Source organism: Chiloscyllium plagiosum, unplaced genomic scaffold (assembly GCF_037043375.1).
Source record: "Chiloscyllium plagiosum isolate Xiang-an unplaced genomic scaffold, Cpla_swu_hap1 HiC_scaffold_20, whole genome shotgun sequence".
NCBI lineage: Eukaryota > Metazoa > Chordata > Chondrichthyes > Orectolobiformes > Hemiscylliidae > Chiloscyllium > Chiloscyllium plagiosum.
This window is the reverse complement of record NW_028270158.1, coordinates 18,087,734-18,104,109: the sequence shown is the minus strand read 5'-3', so window position 1 is coordinate 18,104,109 and position 16,376 is coordinate 18,087,734. Positions and strand designations below refer to the sequence as shown.

At 42.6% G+C, this 16,376-nt stretch overlaps 1 protein-coding gene across 3 annotated transcripts in view; it reads right to left on the bottom strand.

The window, feature by feature from the left end:
- mmd2a (monocyte to macrophage differentiation-associated 2a) overlaps positions 1–16,376 on the bottom strand; it is a 119,237-nt gene that overhangs the window by 55,706 nt on the left and 47,155 nt on the right. For all 3 annotated transcript variants that reach the window (XR_015760543.1, XM_043711914.2, XM_043711915.2), the window contains exon 3: positions 15,853–15,934. Coding sequence is in view for 2 of the 3 variants with exons in the window: in XM_043711914.2 (XP_043567849.1) it covers positions 15,853–15,934 (82 nt within the window). In the remaining variant the exon portion in view is untranslated. The remainder of the gene's footprint in view (positions 1–15,852; positions 15,935–16,376) is intronic.

Here is a 16,376-nt window from a genome sequence, read left to right as displayed (position 1 = left end):
CAGACAAGTAGAGGTCACAAATGACTAATTTGCGATTTCGTAGGGAGCACCGTCTAAAAAGCAACTGACTTAGTTAAGCATGTTAGATTTAAAAACCAAGACATGATCATGAGAAAGCAAGAGCAGGAGGAGAAGGGTCAATCCACAGCTCCTGCTAACTGTGATTGGGACAGCAGGGAAAACTAGAGGCATGGCAACTGCCCCACCAGTTGCTATTTATGCAGAAAGAAGGGCTGTTTCCAGGCTGCAAGTTGCAACAACAAGCCTGTACAGAATATATACAAAGGAAAGCCTTTTAAATGTGACAGCATCCTTGAAATGTGGCTCTACAATCCTCCTGCACAATGCCTGCCCTCCCCACACCGATGGGAGATCAAGTCAAGGAGTGGACAGTACATACTGAGCATGTCGGGACCTTAAGCCGCAGACATCTCCAGGGTTCCCCAACCAAAACTTCAAGGACAGTGGTCTCTCCTGTTGGGGGGGGGGGGGGGGGAGGCCTCCCTTCACCACAGCTGCAGACCCCAGCAATGCACCAAGATAAAGTGGGATGGACAAAACAAATCTTCCGAGGGCACAAAATAGATGGAGGTGGCACTAAAGTTGAATTATTCTTTTTGTCAATGATATTAAAATCTTTATACAATGCTGTGTGTGCATAAAGCTTTTTTATTTTTATGTAATAAAGTTTGTGTCCTTGGTTTAGAGGCGGCCTCCTCCAGTAATTTAATGGTAACCAGCCGCAAAATTAAGTTTATGACCCGTCAAACCCAGTTTCGGTCTGAAGCGTGATTTATCTAATATTACCATCAGCTGGGATCATAACAATCCTTAATCTGAGTCATGGAAGAGTATCACAAAGGGCTGGATTGGAGACTGAGAATATAATCAATGATTTTTTTAACAAGCCCATGTGGTAACTAATGCTTTTTGTTTCTTCTATCTGTGAATGGATTGTGTTGTAACTCATCTTTCCATCCATCTCCCAATCAAGTCAAAGTTGAATCTTCAGCAATGATAGTGGGTCATAGTGAGCTAAGTATCAGTGGATATCAGGATCTTTTTGACTTTCTCAAGATCCCTGTTTTGCTTCCTTCCAATACCATTAATGTCTTGTCATAACAGCACACCTAATGGCTCATTGGTATCAGATAAGTTGGGCAGGAATTTTACAACTTATTTCTCCTACTCATGAATTTCTGGAGCTGAAAAGCTGGAAAGTCTTTGAATGTTCTTGTTCTATGTCGATCAGCTTAATTTTCCAATGAGTCATACATGTAGCATAATTAGAGTTGTGCTTCGGAACCATATGCCAGATCTTATAGGAGCCCCATTTAGGAACGTTCAATGCAGAAACCACCTTGAGTAATTTTTATTCCCTGACTGGAATATTAGGGTTCTTCTTTCCCACCTTTGGGATACTAGCAACACTGTGGCTCAGTTGTTAGCACTGGTGCCTCACAGCACCTGGGACCCGGGTTTGATTCCAACCTCAGGTGACTGTCTGTGTGGAGTTTGCACATTCACCCTGTGTCTGCGTGGGTATCCTCTGGGTGATCTGGTTTCCCTCCCACTGTCCAAAGACGTGCAGGTTAGGTGAATTAGACATGCTAAATTGCCTATAGTGTCAGGGATGTGGAGGTTAGGTACATTAGTCAGGGGAAATGTAGAGTAATAGGGTATGGGAATGGATCTGGGCAGGATATTCTTCAGGGGGTCAGTGTGGACTTGTTGGGCCAAAATGCCTGTTTCCACGCTGTTGGGATTCTTTTAGCCCTCCAGTAGGTTCCAGTTGATTCTTCAATCTCTCGAAAGACATATCCTGAGCAGATACTGCTAGCCGGCCTGCAGTGAGGATGAGCGCCTTGTTCCATTGGCTAGAGGAATGGAGAGCAGTACTGTGTGTATATCCAGCAGATTCTGATAGTGCTGAACCCTGATTCTCCATGTCAGCAGTCAGGTACTCCCATGCCAGAGGCAGCATAGCCCCAGTAGTGTTGTTGCTGCAGTCCTGCAACTTTTGCGTCAGGTCGCCCAGTGCCTCCAACTAACCTGCCAGCTGCTGCTGTATCTGCTTGTGCATTTCAATGAGGATGCTATTGGGCCAACACCACAGGCTCCTCTCCTACCTGGGGCTGAGCACGTGCCTGGTGTCCAACAGTCCCTCCAAGCGACCTGGGGCATTTCTTCCTCGGTCACACGGCAGTGAACTGCTCATCAGAATGTGCTGCCCACTCACAAATACCCCATTGTGGTGTCAGTGCCTGGACTGGTGGAGGGCACCGGGGAAGTCTTGCTGGCGGATCCTCTGAGGTATCCATCCCCTCTCCCTTGGAAGGGGAGGAGGGGATGGGTTGTGGTGTTAGTGTCCTGGCTGCTGAGGCTCTGTTGATACCACTGCGGGAGGTAAAATAGAAAGTGCATCGCCACTGAGGGCAGAGGTTCAGCCATGTTAAGAATACATTCACAGCAGCAGTAATGGAAGAGAAGCTCAGCAATGGACACAATTTCTCACCTGGTGACTGGGATATGGATGTTTGGCATCTCCAGAGCAGCAGTCCTAATCTTCTCTGGTAAGCACCAGAACATTCTCTTCATAGGGGCTGAGAGGCCAAAGGTCAGGCACCTCACTGCCCGTCTTTGCTCCCTCTCTGCCCTATTAAGGGTTGTTTTCTCCCGGGACGAAGTAAGGGAGAGACTAACTGAGATAAAAGTGGGTAGCTATTAGTGAAGAAGAAGAAGACTTTCTGAGGGTACATAAGTAGCAGAGGTGATGTGTCGTTGTAAATATGCCATCACATTTGTAACAATATGTTCGCTATTCCTCAGCTGTGTGATGGAACGTCTGCCCAACTGAAGGAGCCCAGCACAGCCATCTTTCCTGATGTCTGAGGTTTGAAATGAGCAGCTCCTGCACCAGGCACAGACAATGGGAACTTGGGAGAGATGGTGAGGTGTCTCCAACAAGTGAGTGTGCAGGAGAGGGTGCAAAGAAGGTTTACCAGGACTGGAGGGCTTGCCTTATGAAGAAAGGTTGAATAAGCTCGGACTTTTCTCTCTGGAGAGAAAGAGGAAGGGAGGAGACGTGATCGAGGTATACAAGATAATGAGTGGAATAGATAGAGTCAATAGCCAGAGACTATTCCCCAGGGCAGGATTGACTGGTACAAGGAGTCATAGTTTGAAGATATTAGGAGGAAGGTATAAAGGAGGCATCAGAGATAGGTTCTTTACGCAGACAGTTGTGAATGCATGGAATGCATTGCTAGCTGTGGTGGTGGAAGCAGAGTCATTGGGGACATTTAAGCGACTGCTGGATATGCACATGGATAGCAGTGAGTTGAGGGGTGCGTAGGTTAGGTTATTATATTTTACATTAGGATTAAACCTCAGCACAACATTGTGAGCCAAAGGGCCTGTTCTGGCTGTACTTTTCTATGTTCTATGCTCTACATGGTTCACGATTCACGGTTCACATTCTTGGTTAGACTGAGGAGGTTCAGGTGGATGAAAGTAAGTGACAAAACCTTTGCAGGCATTTGTGAGAGTGGTAGACCACATGACTTGCTGAGAGATCGATGCAATGACAAAGATAGAGTGAATGTGAGGTAACAGAGAGAAGATGGCAGCTCTTATCCTGGAGGAGTTGAAAGAGGGTCAGTAACCATTGTCTTACACTGGTACACATTTCTCCAGACCATGGAGACTGCACCGTCCTGAGTGGGTCGGGGGTGTGACCTTCTCTGCCATTCCTTGGGGATAAAGAAAGGCCTCCTCTACTTCATCCCATTCAGCAGTACCACCAGATCCCTGTCTGCAAAGTATGGAGCCAACATTCCCTTATCTGCCATGTCCAGGATAAACAACGCGGACTGTGCTGGGCAGCGCTGGACTTACTGTGTTTTACCGAGTCCACAACTGCCTTTTAAATATGGAGCTGGTGCTATGAATCTCAGGATGTCCTGCCAGTATCAATTGCCTCTACTCACTGTATCAACAAGTGAGTGAGAGTATACAAGAGGGCGCTACAGGGGCGTGGAGCTTAGGTGATAGTGCGAGACAATCAGTTTGGCCTTTTGGAGAGAAACCCTCCATGAAACTTGCCAAAGTGACACTTATCCAATTTCTGGTCAGATTAAGTCCCTACATTCTCTCACCCTGGTCATCGCCCATGGTATGGCTCTTATCACCACATTCTCAAGTCCAGGAGGCACAGGCATATACTTGTGCCTTCAGCCACCAAATTTGATTGGACAATGTTATGCACAGGATACCCTGCTCTCATCTTCCCAAATAGCTCACTGTTCCAGGATCATCTTGGAATGTAAAGACAAGATCCCTCTTTCTTTTCATGACCACAAATCATTTTCTTAAAACTCTCTCCTTGTCATCTCCTCACTTCATTAATAAGGAGAAGCTCCAGGACATTTTTTTGTCACGAAGATTCAGACCCTCAGTTCAGCTGTCTCTGCCACTTCTATAACCCAGCCCATCTACTCTAATGTTCTCCAATTTTCTGCCGCCCTAGTTCTGAACTTACATCCTTCTCATTCCCCCATACTCTGTCCAAGGTTATTTTGACCATGAGAACTGACTCCTGCTTCCTCTACTCTCTACCCATTAAATACCTGATCACTGTACGACTTCCCTTCTTGACCCAGTGTCATTTCATATTCTTCAGGCATTGTCCTCTCTTACAGTGTCATTGAGTCATACAGCACAGATGTGGTCCAATCAGTCCACATCAAACATTTTCTTCAAAACTACCATCATTACCCCTCTCCTACAGAGCTCTCATCAAAATCACAACTCACTTCCAGTGTGACTGTGACAAAATTAAAATGTCCCCCTCATCTTTCCTCTTCAGTCATTGACTTGTTGCTTCAATGTCATCTGAAAATTCAGCATTGGTCTCTGCATATATACTGACAACACCCAGCTTTACCTCCCCTTCACCACTCTTGATCTTCTACTCTCCTTAAATCATCTGTCTGTCAGATATCCAGTACTGGAAAGGCCAACATATCCTCCTTAAATTTGGTCCCTAGCCACTGACACCTTCCCACCTCCTGGCTGTCATCTGGGGCAGAGGTCGACTGCTTGAAAACCTGTATATAACCCCCATGTTGAGCTGCTGACACCACTAAGTAGTTTATTTCTATCTCAGTATCATCCCAGACATTGCCTAAATCTAAGCTCAACCAGATCTTTGTTACTTCTCATGCCCAATCTATCACATTCCTCGCTGGCTTCCCATATTCCACTCACTATAAAATTGAAGGTGTCCAAAACCCTGCTGCCTACGTCCTTACATTAAATCCTGCTCACTTACCATTCGGCTGCTCATGGACCGATGGCAGATTCTAGTTAAGCCACTTATTCTTATCTTCAAATCCCTTTTTTGCCTTGCTCCTCCCTGTCTTGTGATTTCTTCTAGCCTTTCAATCCTCCAGGCTATCAATGTTCATCCTTTTCTGGTGACCATGTCTTTAGTTGCTGAGACCCTATTTCTGGAATTCCCTCCCTAAACCCTGTCTCTCTTTCTCCTCTCTCATCTTCTTTAAGATGCTCCTTCAAATCTATTTCTTGGACTAGGTGTTTGGGCATCTATCCTACTGATGTCAAAATTTGTTTGGTAATACACCCATAAAGTGAATCATAGAATCCCTACAGCGTGGAAACAAGCCCTTCAGCCCAACAAGTCCACACCGACCCTCTGAAGAGTATCCTATCCAGACCCATTCCCCTACCCTATTACTCTACATTTCCCCTGACTAATGCACCTAACCTACACATCCCTGAACACTACAGGCAATTTAACATGGCCAGTTTACCTAACCTGCACATCTTTGGACTGTGAGAGGAAACTGGAACACCCAGAGGAAACCTACGCAGACACGGGAAGAATGTGCAAACTCCACACAGACAGTCGCCCGAGGCTGGAATCGAACCCATGTCTCTGGCGCTATGAGGCAGCAGTACTAACCAATGAGCCACAACGCCTTGATATGTTTTATTATATTTCTGTAAATACATAATGTGAATACACAATGTAACTAAATCATTTATATCTTCTATAAATACATCATATAAGCATACAAATACATGTTATTTTATACAAACACACATAATGTTGTTGAAACCCATTAACTAATTATAGCGTCACAGACCCTTCGGTTCAACTCCATGTCAACCAAGTTTCCAAAACTAAACTTGTCCCATTTGCCTGCACTTGGCCCATATCCCTTTCCTATCCATGTATCCGTCCACATATCTTTCAAATGTTGTAACTGTATGTATATCTACCACTTCCTGTGGCAGTTCATTCCACACACGAACCACCCTCTGTGTGAAAAAGTTTGTCCTTCAGATCCCTTTTAAATCCTTCCCCTCTCACCTTAAAACTATGCCCTCTAGTTTTGAATTTCCCAAACTGGGGAAAAGATCTTTGCTATTCATCTTATCCATACATACACAGCAAGGTTCCATGATGATTTAGTGAGGGATAAATATTAGCCAGAACAGTAGTGGGATATCCTCTCTACTCCCCTTCAGAATTGCAATCTTTCATAGCCACCTGAGGTGTCGACAGAGCTTTGGTTGAATCTCTTACCCAAAAATTAATCTCTCTTTACCCCCTTACTGTTCTGGTTGGCAGCTCAGATGTTGTGCTCACGTCTATGGGTGAAATTTGAACCCACAACCTTGTACAGGGGATCACAGGAACTACAGATAGGCCACAGGAACTACAGATCAGCCTACTCCAGCAATCAACCAGATCATGCCTCATCGTCTAGTTGTATGCCATTTTTCCCACATTATCCCCTGTATTCTTAGAAAACTCTAATGTCTAGAAATCTAACAATCTCTATCTTGAATTTACCCAAACTCTGAGCCTCCACAGCGTGCTGAGAGAGAAAATTGCAAAGATTCACACCCACTGAGTGCTGAAATTTCTCTTCACCTCAGAGCTAAATGATTTGCTCTTTATCTTGTTGCTGTGTCCCCTGATTTAGACTCCCAGCCAAGGGGAAAACAGCTTTCCTGCATCCACATTTTCAACACCACCAAGAATTTCGAAGCTCCTAAGAGATTGTATCTCAATCTTCTGTATTCTAATGAATTCAGGCCTATTCTTCGTAATCATTCCTAAAATGACAGGAATCAGTCTTGTGCATTCTCACTATGGCAAGTTTATCCTTCCTTAGGTAAGGAGACTAAACTGTACATAGCACTCCCAGTCCTAACTTAGTGCATATAAATGCTACCAATAACTGACCTATCAAGTACTCCAAGTCACAAACATTTGTTTCAAACCTGCAGAGTTGCAAAAATTTGATTATAAAATGAGAAGACAAGTTAATGATTGAGATCCAAGATGACAGAGTTGGCTGAGACAGAAAAACGGCAGGGAACATGTTGAGGGAAATTAGGTAGATATTTGATGTTGCTTGAATGTTAACAGCCCATTGACTTGAAAAACAAGGAAACCAGGGCAAGGTAAATAATGCTGTCGCTTTGAGATGCAGGAAGTGTATGAGCTAGTACAAGAGACGACACAAAGGATAATGTACTATTCATTGATCTCCCGGATAAAACTAAAAATGGATTCATTAAAAACGAAAGGGAGGAAGGAACTGTAGGTTATCTTCTGTTTCTTTGTCTGAAGCAATAACTACAGAGCAGTTATCATTTCCCTTTGTCCACCTGCCCAACCCTAACCCCATCCCCCACAGACAATTTATGACATTATTCAAACCACAACCATTTATGCAATGATACAGAGCAGACGAAAAGAAAAGGATGTCACTATAAGGTCAATACTGATGGTCTGCTGTTTATTTTCTTCGGCTTTCACTTGCTCTAACCTGACAAATATAATCCACTTGATTAATATTAAATCGCTTGATTTACTTTAGATTTTAAACAGATCCATTCTGTTGCTTTTCAAGGTTAATAAATTATTCAGTGCTAATTTTGTTCAGAATTCTAAAGTATAAACAGCTGCCAGATGGGAAGCAGCGTGGCTCTAATGTTAAATGTCTCCAATATCTTTTCAGTTTCATAACAAATTGATCCAGGCTTTAGCTGACTGTGTATCAGTCAGTACGGGGAATATGTAAGATTAATTCATTTATACTAATATTCTTTTTTTGCTTTGAAAAATTGTAACCTTTTTACCGTGTCTCACAGTGAACAACCTCATTTAACTAATTCATCTTTTTTCTCAAACTGCTTTTAACTTTAGTGTATTGTGCAGCCAAAATCGAGTGCACAAGTCTTATTTGATAAAATGGTGGAGCAGGTTTAAGGGGCATATGGTTTCCTGTAGTTTCTATATTTTGTCTTACACAGCACTCACGTCATACTGAGACATGACACACTGTAACAAGACACAATATAAACACAACAATTAAACAGTGGCAGTGACCCTGCCTCAGGACCAGAGGATCTGGGTTCAAGTCTCAGCTGCCTTTGAGATGTGTTATAGGATGTCTGAAAAGTTTGAACTAAATACAACAGCCAATGCTTGCATTTATATATCTCCTATAGTGCAGTACAACTGAACAAGCACTTCGCAAGAGCAGTATTGGAATTGAGCGACATGCAGCAACCTTAAGGCAGGTTTTCTTTTAACTCATTCATGGGTTGTGGTAATTGCGGACTAGCCCAGTACTTATTATCCATTTAAGTTGCCCTGGAGAAAGTGATGGTCAGCTGCTTTTTTGAACCACTGCAGTTCTAGGGTGTATCTTGGTTCTCTTAGGAAAGTAATTCCAGGATTTTGACATGAAAACAGCAAAGGCACAGTAATATATTTCAAAGTCAGGATGGTGCATTGCTTGGAGAGGAAATTGCAGGTACCTGCTGCCCTTGTTCTTCTAGGTGGAAGTTGTTGTGGATGTGTAAGGTGCTGTCAAAGGACCTTTGGTGAATTTCTGCAGTGCTCCTTGAAGATAGTACACACTGCTGCTACTGAGCGTCAGAGATGGAGGGAGTGGATGCGTCATAGAATCAAACACGACGGAATCAAACCCTTCCACCCATCTCATTCATGCTGATCAGTTTTCCTAAACTGAACCAGTCCCATCTGCCACTACTTGGCCCCTCTAAACCTTTGCTATTCATGCACCTGTCCAAATACCATTTAAATGTTGGTAACTGTACTCATTTCTGCCACTTCCTCTGGCAACTTGTTCCATATATACACCACCCTCTGGTCTCTTTTAAATCTTTTCCTTCTCACTTTAAATCCAATGCCCTTTACTTTTGGACTCCTGTACCCTGGGGAAAAGACCTTATCTATGCCTTTCACAATTTTATAAACCTCGACAAAGTCACGCTCCGGTGAAAAAAAACTCCCAGCTTATTCAGTCTCTGCTTATAACTAAAACCCTCCAGTCTTGGTAACATCCTTGTAAATCTTCTTTGCTAGTTTCTAGTTTCATAATGTCCTTTCTATAGCAGAGCGACCAGAACTGTATGCAGTACATCAAATCCTGTACTCGGTGCTCTGACTGATGAAGGTAATGTGTCAAATGCGTTCTTTACCACCCTGTCCACCGGCGATGGACTTTCAAGAAACTATGTATCTGTACCTCTAGAGCTCTCTGTTCGACAACACTCCCCAAGGCCCTACCATTAACAGTGTAAAACCTGCTTTGGTTTGTCTCAGCAAAAAGGCCACACCTTACATGTGGTGCCAAACAAGTGGGCTGCTTTGTGCTGGATGGTGTCATGTTTTCTAGTAATTCCAGGATTTTGACCGGGCAAAAACAAAAGAATGGTGATATATTTCAAAGCCAGGCAGACAAGTGGGAAGTATTCCATCACACACCACACTTGTGCCTTGCAGATGATGGACAGGCTTTGGGTAGTCAGGAGGTGAGTTACTTGCCATAGTATTCTTAGCTTTCTCTTGTAGCCACTGTGTTTATGTGGTGAGCCCAATTGACTTTCTGGTCCATGGTAACCCCAAGCATATTGATAGTGGGATATTCAGTAATGGTAACACCACTGAATGTCAAGGAGCAGTGGTTAGATGTCTTTTATTGGAGGTGGTTATTGCCAGCTATTTGTGTAGCGCAAATGTCATCCTAAGCCTGGATATTGTCCAAGTCTTGGTGCATTTGAACATGGACGGCTTCAGTAACTGAGGAGTTGCAAATGGTACTGAACATTGTGCAATTATCGGTGAACATCCCCACTTCTGACACTATGATGGAGGAAAGGTCATTGATGAAGCAGCTGAGGTGGTTAGGGCTGGGACATTACCCTGAGGCACTCCTGCAGAGATGTCCTGGAGGTAAGATGACTGACGTCCCAACTGCAATCATCTTCCTAAGCCAGCTCAGATTCTGGTCAATGGTAACACCCCAGGATTTTAACTGAATTGGTGTCCAAACGTTTAGTCATAAAAGTAGAATGTAAGGATTGACTAACAGGAGGAGAGTATGGCCAAGAGATTTTAAAAAGGAATTTTAGAATGAAGGGAACTGCTGAGACCAGAGTTTGAAGGCCGCAAAAACTTCTAAGGGCTGTTCGGATAGGGAGTATGATGCCATGAAAAGATCTGAATACCAGGATAACAATACTAAGATTAATAACTGCATTGTAAGTTTTGATTGAAGACACATTTCCTGCCATTTGATTCCACCCGTTAATTCAGATCATTCCCCTCCTACCTGCCTCACCCTGAAAAGTCAAAACCTTAAATGAAATGCTTTAGACTTCTTGAAATATGACATGTGATGGCACACTATCCTGCTTTACCAAAACATTGTACTTAACAAGTTTTATATTACACCTACAAAATTGATAGTTTCCGTATCATTTATCACGACTAAGCTATGAAGGATTCCATTGTTGGCATAATTCACATTTCACATCAAGGTTAATTTTTTTTTTACAAGCTTGCAGTGACTGCCTGGACAGGCAGAGTCTGCTTCCTCCCTTCCCTCCTGAAGGAAATGATGCATCTTCTTTGTACTTTGAGTGTCCACCACATCATTTTCCAAAAGTTCATCTGTTCAGAGTGACCTTGACATTAATTGTCAGCAAATTTAACAAATACATTTGATTCCCTAATCAGGCATGTCATTCTTTGTGATTTTACTTAATGCAATGCCTTTTTATTTTTCTTTGAGTTGCCAGTATTTAAGGAGATTTTACATAATTGGAGAAGGTGTGGGGAGATTAACTCGAATTGGTGACTTTGGCTATGTTGAGAGATTGGAGGAGGTGTACGTAGAGGAGATGAAGTTAAGGAGATCCTTAATAAGGTGTTTGAAACCAAAAAGTAAGACCATAACACAAAGGGTCAGAACTGGGCCATTCAACCTTTCCAGATTGCTCCCCCATTCAATGAGATCATAGTTGATAATCCTCAAATCCAACTTCCTGCCTTTTCCCCATAACCCTTGATTCTCTTATTGATTGTAAATCTCATACTTGATGTGGAGGTGTTGGTGTTGGACTGGGGTGGACAAAGTCAGAAGTGAGATGACACCAGATTATGGTCCAACAGGTTTATTTGAGATCACAAGCTTTTGGAGTATAGCCCCTTTGTCAGGTGAAGTGATAAAGGGACAATACTCCAAAAGCTTGTGATTTCAAGTTAACCTGTTGGACTATAACCTGGTATTGTCTGACTTCTGACCTTATCTCAGACTTGATTATTCTAAATGACTCAGCCTCAAAAGCTCTCTGTGGTAAAGAATTTCACTATTTTCTGAGAGAAGAAATTTCCCCATAAATTTGTCTTAAATGTGGGACCCACTATTCTGTGATTGTCCCCTCTGGACCTAGACTCTCCCATAATGGGAAACAACCTCTCCCCTACTACTCTGCCAAATTCCCTAAGAATCTTGTATGTTTCAATATGGTCACCTCTTATTCTTCTAGATTCCAATGAGTACAGGGACAATCTATTCAATCTCTCCTCATAAGACATTTCTCCATACCTGATATCAACCTAATGAACCCTCTCTGGTCCACTTCTAATGCCACTATATTTTTCTTTAGATAAGGAGCCCAAAACTGTTCACAGAATTCCAGCTGCGGTCTGAGTCCTGCCTTGTAAAGGTTTATACTCTGCATTTTTATACTCCATTCCCTTTGAAATAAAACCCAATATTCCATTTGTCTTCTGGATGCTTGTTTGTGGTGATTCATGGATGAGGACTCTCAAATCCCTCTATTCTATCCCTCTGCTTGCTGCAGTCTTTCTCTATTTAGATAATATTCCGCTCCTCTATTCTTCCTGCCAAAGCGCATAGCTTCACATTTACCCACATTATATTCCACTTTCCATGTTTTTGCCCACTCGCTTAACCTGTCTATTTCCCTCTGCAGACTCTTTGTTTCATTCTCACTTGCCTACGCCTGTTTTTGTGTCATCCGCAAACTTAACTTTCCTATCCAAGTCATTAATATATGTTGTAAATAATTGTGGCTCCAGAACTGATTCCTGTAACACAACATTATTAACAGGTTGCCATCCTGAAAATGCCACCTTTATGTGAACTCTTTGCCTATCTAATAGAAGACAATCCTCTATCCATGCTAATGTAATACCTCCAACACTGACATGCATGCTCATCTTATTAAGCAGCCTGACATTGATGGTGTAAAGAAGCAAAGTCTGTTAGGCGTGGCAGAGGGCTAAAAAGGAGACCATGGCTAATTGTCAAAAGATCGGAGGGGCAATTAGATTCTTTTTAAGGACAGCAACTTCTTCTAACCGGCAAAGGGTCATTTGAACCTCATGAGGTTGGGTGCAATGCTGCCTTTGTACCATGTCTGATTTGCATTTCACAACACCAGGTTATAGTGCAACAGGTTCATTTGGAAGCACTAGCTTTCGGAGCACTGTTTCATCAGGTAGCTTTAACAGGCCTGTTAACGTGAACACCTTAAGCTTCAGAACCAATCGTCCTCCTCATTGACTCAACAACAAAACCCACACTGAAATGAGAATGCTTGCTACACCAGTGTAACTTCTCCCATTCATTTGGTGGTACAGACTTGAATATGACCAAAAAGAAAGACACGTTGAGGTCTTTGAGAGTCATAGGGTCACACAGTAGTATAGCACAGAAACAGATTCTTTGGTCCAACTTGTCCATGCTGACCAGATATCCTAAATTAATCTAATCCCATTTGGCTCGTATCCCTCTAAACCCTTCCTATTCAAATACCCATCCAGATGCCTTTTAAAAATTGCAATTTGTACTAGCCTCTGCCACTTCCTCTGGCAGCTCATTCCATACACGCACCACCCTCTGCGTGAATAAATTGCCCTTTAGGCCCCTTTTAAATCTTTCCCCTCTCACCTTAAACTTATGCCCTCTAGTTTTGGACTCCCCTATCAAAAGTAAATGGCCTTGGCTATTCACACTATCCATACCCCTCATGATTTTCTAAACCTCTTTAAGGTCAGCCTCAGACAATCCAGAGAAAACAGCCCTAGCCTATTCAGCCTCCCCCTATAGCTCAAACTCTCCAACCCAGGCAATATCCTTGTAAATCTTTTCAGAACCCTTTCAAGTTTCACAATAGCGTTCCTACAGCTGGGAGACCAGAATTGAATAGTGTTCCAAAAGTGGCCTGACAATGTCCTGTACAGCTGCAACATAACCTCCTGACTCCTGTACTCAGTACTCTGCCCAATAAAGGAGAAAGTGAGGACTGAAGATGCTGGAGAAATGTGTGGCCAGTCAGGCAGCATCTGAGGAGCAGGAGAGTCAACGTTTTGGGTATAAGTCTTTCATCAGGAATGTGGGGGAGGGGGGTTAGAGATAAATAGGGCGGTGGGACGAGGAAAGGTGTGTGACATGGCGATAGATGGATGTAGGTGAGGGCACCAATTTATCACAATTATCCCCCACCTACATCCAGCTATCATCATCCACCTACCTTCCCCCCACCCCACCCCAAAACCCCTGTTTATCTCTTAGCCCCCTTGCCACGGCCACATTACTGATGAAGGGCTTATGCCCGAAACATCCACTCTCCTGCTCCTCGGATGTTGCCTGACCTGCTGTGTTTTGCCAGTGCCACACCTTTCGGCACTGACCAATAAAGGCAAGCATACCAAATGCCTTCTTCACTATCCTGTCTACCTGGGACTCCATTTTCAAGAAACTATGAACCCGCACTCCAAGGTCTCTTTGTTCAGCAACACTCCCCAGGACTGTAGTTAAATGCAAGAATGGTAAATTTCAAATGATCACAGTTGATATGACGGGAGGTTAGAAGAAGTTGCTGTCCTTAAAAAGAATCTAATTGCCCCTCCGATCTTAGGGCAAGTGGACTCTGGATGGCTGAGGCAATGCAATGCAGAAATTACCGGGAACTCCAGACTCCCCAGATAAGTGTTAAAAATGATAATCCTTACACATTTTTGTAGCAGTTACAGAGGATAGGTCCCTATGTATGAATATACGACACTTCCAGCACTGTTACGTCAGCCACATTACAAATCGGTTGTTCGCAGACTGAGAATTATTCAGCAAGTGCTACCCAATAATAAAATCACATCCAACAGTAAAGCTTCGATTTAAGGTTTTGCAAATGCACACTGGTTGAGTCAGAATTCACTTGCCAACCAACCAGCACCTTTTCTCTTCTTGTATAAATGCTGTGATTGTTTGAAAGTTGACTTTTGAGCATTTATCCTGAATGCAAGATAAAAAGCCAAGGCTCCATCTCTTTGTTTTGAGCAACAGCCAACCATCCTGTGACACCTCTGCCTGAAGTTGTCAATTGCTACATGCTTTGCCTCTTGAGCCAACAACTAATAAAAATATCATGAATAATTATAACGTATTTCCGTACTGTAAGTATAACAATAAACAAGGTTTGGACTCACTTTGCATAACAAAGAATAGTGCAGATTTTCATTTTGTTAGGCTCAATTTGAACAGGGTACAGAGGTAGAAATATACTACATGGCAATCATCATACTTTTCTTAACGAAAATCACTCTTGTTAATTCTTGCCCAGCCTAATCGGCATCAATGAATGCTGAATGTGAATGCTGAATGTAGGCTCCCTATGGTGCCAAGATGAGGAGTAGAAGAACATCTTAAAGATTACAAGCAATATTAACAGCGGGGCCTATTGCTTTTCTTGTTGCTCCTATCAGTGTCCCTAACTGTGAATGGATGTGTTGTTATTCTTGTTAAAAAGCAACAACACACAGCAACCCTATAATTGTGAAGGTTATTTGACAAAAAAAAATTCTGGGATTCACCGATTTTGCCATTTATTTCTAGACTTCACCTTCAAAAAATGTTAAATTATTGAATCAAGCATACAAAGAAAAAAATTGCATTATATATATTCCTTTTCACAACCTCAACACATCACAAATACTTACAGCCAATTTCCTTGTAGTCACTGCAGTAATGTAGTAAATGCAGCAACCAATGTGTCATAAAAGACAATGAAATAATGACTGAATAATTTGTTCTTTAGTGATGCTGGCCAACAGGATACCAAAGAAATTCCTCTCCTCTTCATTCTGGAGCAGCATGGGATCGTTTACATCCACTTGGGAGAGAAGTTTAAGTGTTTCATCTGAAAATCAGCACCTCTGCCATTGCTGGCACCAAGAACATTGGCTGAGGTTATGGATTAAAATGTCTAAATTGGATTCTAACCCACAAATGCTGGCCACACAGAGTAAGGTGTTTGCTAATGGAGCTGTCTATTCTTTCAGCACTGATTCTACCCTTCAGAATTCACTTACTGTCAGTTCACCATCACAGTAAATCTCGCAACTAAAAATTCTTCTTCTTAAATCATTTATATCACATTCATTGATACAGCACCATTCAGGTAACTTACTGCATGGGTAGCACAGTTTGCCGCATGTTCATACTCTGTGGGTTCATATCTTCGATTGGCAGGCACTCTGTTATTCATAAATCTGTAAAAAGAAATAAATCTTGTTCTGTGACACGTCTTCTCAGTAGATAGTGGCTTTTTCTGACCTTTATTAGTTTGTATTTTTGCCATTTCCCACCTGCTTCCATTTATGTCCTCCTTTTAACTACATGACTGTTTCCCTTCAAAATGATGGAGTTGGACTCATCCATTAACCGAGCAGCAAGTGGGAGAGTCAGACTGGGCTCAAGCCATTAAGATGCAGCCAGACCTAAGTTTTTCCAGCAACTTGCTGTTTTTTTCATAAATGACCTATTCTCCTGTTTGGTGTGAAATGCGCAGTACGTAGGGATAGCAGAAGTAGGCCATTCAGTTTTCCAAACCCTTCAGTAAGATCATTGCAAATCTCTTCACTGCATCTTCGTCCTCTATCCCCATTGCCCTTGATTCCCTGTGTACATTAAAATGGTTAAGGTCAGCCTTAA